This window comes from Dicentrarchus labrax, unplaced genomic scaffold, assembly GCF_905237075.1.
Source record: "Dicentrarchus labrax unplaced genomic scaffold, dlabrax2021, whole genome shotgun sequence".
Taxonomy (NCBI): Eukaryota; Metazoa; Chordata; class Actinopteri; family Moronidae; genus Dicentrarchus; species Dicentrarchus labrax.
The window spans coordinates 26,054,976-26,061,977 of NW_026136707.1; the positions used below are offsets into that span (position 1 = coordinate 26,054,976).

Here is a 7,002-nt window from a genome sequence, read left to right on the forward strand (position 1 = left end):
TACTTGCAACCAGCCTTTATTTGTTCACTTCATGGCTTTTATTTCAATACTGGCTTTTGTCATTGTGGTAAACATCACTGTCTTCTCGTCACATTTCCTCTCTCAATACAGGTACATCAGAGTTGAACCCTTTCTTTTCTCATCCATGTATCAGTGTGATTGGTGCCACATATCACACCACTTACTGTTCTGTTGATCATCTATTATTTTGTTTACAAGTGATATTGTGTAGTTTTTCCCAGAATGTATTGTGTTACGAGCTGTGTTTGACCAACACAGCATTAGATGAAGAAATTATGAACTGAGATAATCGTCTAGGGAGCCACATGTTGATAAACAGAATATTAATTCATAAAAATAAATAGAAGGATCATTAATTAGGTCTCCCCAGAGCAGTATTGTGCTAAATTTCTTGTATGTTTAGGTCATCCCCTCCTCTGATGCTTAAAAAAAGGCTTATTTCATTCCTAAAGTATCCCAGTATGCTCTGGCCCTGTGTAAGGACAGCATCTTTAAAAAGGTTAGTTTTGACTGCGCTCCTAGCGCAGACAGCACTGTCAGGATGAGACGACACAGTGATCAGCACACAGCGGCCTGGACATCTGCCCGCTGGTGTCTTTTTACTTCGGGGCAAAACACACTTCCATAATGCCGTGCGAGGCGGCAGAAGGCAACCGAGCAGCCTGAAGGTCAGGTTTTTTTTCCCTTCGCCACTCCACGATGGAGGACTCAAAGGTCACTCGGTCGCAATCTGTTAACTGCAAACTTGTGCCAACAGGGTCAGAATGACCGGCAGCAAACCTTGTTTCCTCCCCCATGACTTACCACTCTCCTCCGGGTCCCAGAAACAACCTTTCTTGACCGGCTGATGCAGAGAGATGCAATTAACAAACACTTGAGCGTTTGTCTGCTCACAAGGCACACAATATCAAGACACATCTTTAATTTCTCTGTCTCATCTCCCCCCCAGAGACGAAAATCACGCTATGCAGAGCTTGACTTTGAGGTAATTTTAGTCTCTTTGATTCCTACAGAGCTTTCTAGACATAGACCAAAAAGCTGATATGTCTCTAAGTTATTCAGACCTCTAGATGTTTGCATACATTTGTCAGATGTACTCAGAGTTTGGGTGTGACTGTAGTGTTGAGATTTCGAGGAATTAAATGTAACGGGGGGTAAAAGTAGGATTGATGGTAGCCTGTGCTGTTTACCTCATACGTAACGTGCAATGTTCCTGTGTAGAAGATTATGCACACCCGGAAACGCCACCAGGACATGTTTCAGGACCTGAACAGGAAGATTCACAGTGCAGACAAGGATAGAGAGTCTCCACCTGTTGACGCCAAAGCTGCCAAAAGATGGAGTGTGTCCTCTGCCAGCAGCGACAAGACCAACATGAGTGTAAAGAGTTTAACTTTATTCTGTTCTGCCCCCTCCCTCTCCCTCCCCTATATCCAATGTTGTTCTCCTTTTCTCTTATCATTAGTACAGATCACCACACTTGAGTGGTGTTGCCTGTTTAATTAGAAGTGCAGCAATTTAAAAAATTTCATTTTTTATCAGCTTACAATGTCGGCGCCAGAGGAAATTAGCTGTGGGGGCGTCAAGGGGCTTAACTGTGGGTCGACATACAAACTAAAACTGCAAACTCAGTCAAGTACACATTGTCACTCCAAATGTGACAAATATTTGAAAGTTCATACAACTTGTCCTCATGAAAGACACTCACACTATAAAGCCCTTTTTGTTGAGCTGGCAGGCAAGGCTTTAGTTAAACACAGGCTAAAGTTAGCTGAAGCGAGGGCAATATTCTCTCTTCACTGTGCCAATTAAACATTCAAACACGTCATATGATTCAAGTAGATATGCAGTACCCCGTGGAAAAGACAATTAACTGCATTAGCTTAACGGTCAAAACTGTGTGAAAAATCAAAAATCAAAGCCGAATGAGACGTCCCCAAATGTCTTGTTTTGTTCACAACCCAAAGTTATTGAGTTTACGCTCATAGAGGACTCAAAAAACGGAAAATATTGAAAAAATGACTCAAAACAGTTTATCATTTATCAAAATAGTTGGCAATTCATTTGATAGTTGACGATATATAGACAAGCAAAAATCTAGCTTTGGGCCACTGATCAGGTGGTAGTTAAGTAGTCTAACTTCCTGCTAAAGTGGTACTTGTAGTTTAGCACAATAGAACTGTGAAGTTTCCATTTTCTTGATATCCCCTCAACATAGCAATGCAATTCTCCAGGGTTATATTATGACCATTCATTTTAAGTATTTTAGCTTAGGTTCGGTACGGTCAATAGCTGTACATATTACAATTACCTCAATGAGCATTCGACAGAGAGTAAGCCGGCAATGCTGTTAGCTAGCTAAATAATGACTTGTGGGTTCCTTCCAATGGGAAACAAGGAAGTTACTGGATTGGCTGGGAACGAGTTTCTAAAGAAAGTCACCAACAGCGGGTACAAAAAGGAATCCATGTTGGCTTTGTAGCTGCAGTCATTCCATGGCAGCAGATGATTTCCATTTCCTTCTGCTACAAAAGCCCTTGATCTCCATTTGTTTCACAGCTTTGGAGTCTAACTTCACAGATCAAGGATGCAGCTCTCTGACACTGACAGCTTCACAACCAATCAGATCATTTGTTAGAGTCCTGCAGAATCACACAGCTTTCACTTCTTTCCAGAAATAAGAATTGTGATGTAATGATCATACAAGTGGAAGAGGCAGAGAGATCAACTTCTCTGCTGAAATGTGTTTTGAGGATGTGCCTCAGCCACAATCATATCTGCATCCCAATCCTTGTTAATATATCTATCTTATCTAGCTCTTTGTGCATACACCCACTTTGGATTGAATCAGCATTTAACGTCCCTTTTGTAGGGTTTTTCAAAAGAGGTTTTAAAGGAACAGTTGGACATTTAAGAAAATGTGTATTCACTTTCTTGAGCTGGAGCTAGGAGGTGCTTAGCTTAACATAAAGATAGCAACATGGGAAAGTTAGTCACTGCGGCCAGATAATTCCAGCTCTTAACTTCCTGTAAAACCAAAAGTTGACGTTCTTACGTTTGTGTACAGATTAAACCAGTTAGATAGTTGCTAATAAGCAGAGGTGTGGACTCGCATTTGTGACTTTAGACTCGACCTGACATAATCAAAAAAGACTTGGACTTGAACACCAATGACTAATGACTTCACTTGGCCTCAAACCTTTTGACTTAAAATACTTAATACCTTCCCCAAAGCCCAAAGATTAAAAACTGTTTCCCTTAATATCCTGGATCTATTAACACTAACATGAGTATGTGTCAATATAATACCCATACCCATACCTCTGTAGACCTATTCTTTTTAACTTTGGACCAGGGTGAGCTGTTCCCCACTGTTTCCTGTCTGTAAGCTAGTCCAAGCTAATTACTGTTGCTCCAGCTCCATGCTTATCACACACGAGAGTGGCAGCGATCTTCTTATTTAACTCTCGGCAAGAAACTGAAAGAGCTTATTTATTTAAATGTCACTATTTCTTTGAAAAAACGCTAAGGCAGACATACAAAAGGCAGCGTGAGGTAAAGTAGGTTCACCAAACGGGCTCACAATATAACTTCTGAAATACATCACGGATTGTATGACCATCTCCGAAAAAAGCCTTTTCCCTCTGTTCCTTTCAGGACAAGCAGCAGACCCCAAGTAAGAGGGCGTGGGAGGGCATCAGGAAGACCCATTCCCCCCCATCCTGGGTGAGGAAGGACCTGGAGACGGTGGCTGCCTCCCCTCTGGAGCTGCAGACGGTGGAGTGGGAGAAAACCAGTGCCACCATCCCTCTGGTGGGCCAGGAGATCATGGACCTGCAAACGGAGGTGTGATCCAGATCCCGGAGACCTCAAACCCTACAACTTCTTTTTTTTGTCCCCCAATGCTCTCAAGACGAATAAGCAGACACACCACACACACTGCCCTGCTCTGTACTTCTACTCAAAGGCTAGATGAAGCCCGCTGCGAGAATGTGATGGGGGGAGGAGGAGGAGGGCGAGGAGGAGAGAGAAATATTAGAATATCTATTAAACCAGTTGAAGAGAGAACGGGAACATGGTGTCTCTTTCTATGTTGTTTTATTTGACATTTGGACGGTGTTTTTGTCTGCAAGATACTGGTCATCTTCTTGTATATGGTCTTGGATACCACGCTGTCTCACATTGGAGACAGATTGCCAAAGTAGCAGATTTCGCTACTATATGTGCATCATATAGTCATGTAATAAACCACATAGCAAAGGTAATCTTGCAATGTTTACCCCTGAATTAAATGAATACAATGTAATAATCATGATTATGTCTCTTTTGTTTTCACTGTTGAGAGTGTTGTCGCTGTTCTGCTCTCTCTTCCTCCTGATGAACGCTGATGTTCCAGACACCCCCGGACAGTTTTTTCTTTTAAAGCCTGTCTCAAAAGGGAAAACGAACAAGCATTTGAGGAGGCAGACCACCAAACATACACCCATGTGCCCCCCAAATGCCGTTCCCTTCCAGCCCCGTACAATTCACCCCAACCCTACTGGATCCACCACTTTATCCCCCCGTGATCCCTTGCAGGGCAAGGTCGGCCCTGCAGTGACAAGCGATGGATGGGAGGGATGATGGGTGGGTGTGTCACCCTGGGCCAGAATGGCATGTTGCCTTCTCATCGACAGACACCTCAGAGACGCCACAGAGCGTGGGCCAGCGAGCTTTGCGCTCTAATCGGCCCTCAACCTCGACGCGGCCTGCAGAGGGGACAACATGGACGTCCGGGAAGGATCCACGTTCGTTTGGGTCTTGATGTTCAAGCAGGCTTGATACAGTAAATGCAAAATGCGATGGTGTTTTGAAGATGCTGAGGAAAAAAGGTTCTTGTGTGTATGTATGTGCGTGCTAAAGATGCGCAAATGACTAGATCTATAAATATATATGGTATGATGATTAACGGCGGCGATATATACAAGGCAGAAATCATCAGAGGGATGCTGGTTGCACACAGAGAAAGCACAAGGCTCATTTGGAGTCCTGATGTACAGCATTGTAATTATTTCAACAGAGTTCTACAGAATGGATTTTAGCCTATAAATATCTTTCTTACTGTGCTTGGGGATAGTTGTTATCATTATTATTAATATGAACATGATTATTCTGATACTGATCCGCCCATCCCCTCCCCCCGTCCTTTCAAGGTACTGGACTATTCGAGTGTTCTGTATCGCAATGTAACAGTGTGTGTTTTGATATCACCGCCAGTCACTCCCTCAGATCTGTATTTGTCGAAAACCCTGACCTCAACCCCTGCACCCCACCCTGCCACACACACACACACACACACACACACACACACACACACCCTCCCGCCTCCCCCTCACTCCCCTTTTTAATTTACTGGGGGTCGCCTCTTTGTTAATGTACAGTTTTCAGAGCACAAAATGAATGTGTCTTATTTCTAATAAAAGCATATAAGCATATAATAAAACAACGCTAGTCCTCTTGTTTTCTCACGTTTAATTAGGATGTGTGATTCATCGTGATACGTGGTGTTAGAGAGGTGTATTTGTGTTCCAGTGTCTCAGAAAAAATATTTTACTTTTGCTGAACAGTCTTATAGCCATATTTATAGCCACAAGTAACACTTGCAGGATTAAAGCTGCAGTAGGTAACTTTCATAAAATAAGTTGTTGTCACATTTGCTGAAATGTATCACTATATCCTGACAGTAGAACATGAGACAGATAATCTGTGAAAATATCAGGTTCAACAATCAACTATCTTCAAGCCACCAACCCAAAGTGTCTTTCTATCTTTCTCTGCTGTGATTGGTTGTTTTCGTTCAGGCCTGGTGGATTGACAGATGATCTGCCTCAGACTGGGAGACCCACATTACTGACGAACACTCTACAACAGTGATGTCAGAATCTAGAACTATGTAACACTTATTTTGACAAAAATACATCCCTATTATTATCCCTTAACACCGTTAACTTTTCTGATGTTATTGCTGAACTGTGATATGTGATATGCTACTGTATAATGATAAATAATAGTGTAACAGCAGAGTCATCAAGACAGGAGAAAGACTCAGTAATGTCAGTAACATAGCAGTAAGTTTGCCAACATTAGCTATCATTAGCTGCTGAGTCTTTCTTCATTATAGATCGACAAGGGCTAGCTACAACATGTTTAGTGAGTTTCCAGTGAGTTGCCCCTGATTTCCATAAAGACCTAGACCTCAACTTCATGCAAATGAGGAGCGTACATCAAAATGTACACCTCGAAACGCAGCGCTACCAGAATGCACTGCACTGCAGCTTAGATAGACAATTAATGGAAAGTGGGAATGACTCATCCTGAGGATTCGTATCATAACAGTGTAACAGCAAAACCTCATTCAATACAAAGAGTGTACGGAAATGAGCGAGGATGCTTTTCGTTGCTCATGAATTCAACACTTCTTTAAGGCGGATTGTGTTATTTCTTCTTTTGAAAGTTCCATAGTCTAGCTTTAATCAAATGGTTTAACATTTTTGAAACAACTCTCAGGTCTGTGTGCCGAGTCTGGCTCCAGAGCCAGCAGGTTGTTAACTTAGCATAAAAACGGGAAGAGAGGTGAAGCGGATATCCCGGCTCAGTGCAAAGTTCTAAAAATACCTACCAACACCTCTAAAGTTGACTAATTAACACCTTGTGTCTATTTTTTCTCAGATGCCTACACAAACAAAAATAATACAACAAGTTCCTGTTTTTGGAAGAACTGTGTGCTGTGTGAACTGTTTCTCTCCTGACACACACTTCCTGGAGGCTTGCTGCCATGGTGAGGTTGCCAGGCAACGATGGGGACAATACAGGAAGTCACTACTCCCTGCTGGTCACCATAAAATAGTTCCAGCAGCACTATCCCAGAAATGGTATATAATATTCACAGTGCATAAATACCTTTATATAAGAATCCTTTTCATTCCCTTAGAATGAGATGTT

The 7,002-nt window shown here is 42.3% G+C and overlaps 1 protein-coding gene across 14 annotated transcripts in view; it reads left to right on the top strand.

The window, feature by feature from the left end:
• The window catches only part of adgrb1a (adhesion G protein-coupled receptor B1a), a 161,807-nt gene extending 156,301 nt beyond the window's left edge, over positions 1–5,506 (top strand). For 13 of the 14 annotated variants that reach the window (XM_051407240.1, XM_051407241.1, XM_051407235.1 and 10 more), the window contains 3 exons: positions 971–1,006; positions 1,243–1,401; positions 3,679–5,506. In XM_051407240.1, coding sequence (XP_051263200.1) covers positions 971–1,006; positions 1,243–1,401; positions 3,679–3,873 — 390 coding nt within the window. In that variant the 3' untranslated portion in view covers positions 3,874–5,506. The remainder of the gene's footprint in view (positions 1–970; positions 1,007–1,242; positions 1,402–3,678) is intronic. The other variant, XM_051407247.1, reaches the window with a different exon arrangement.
• The last annotated feature ends 1,496 nt before the right edge of the window (positions 5,507–7,002 follow it).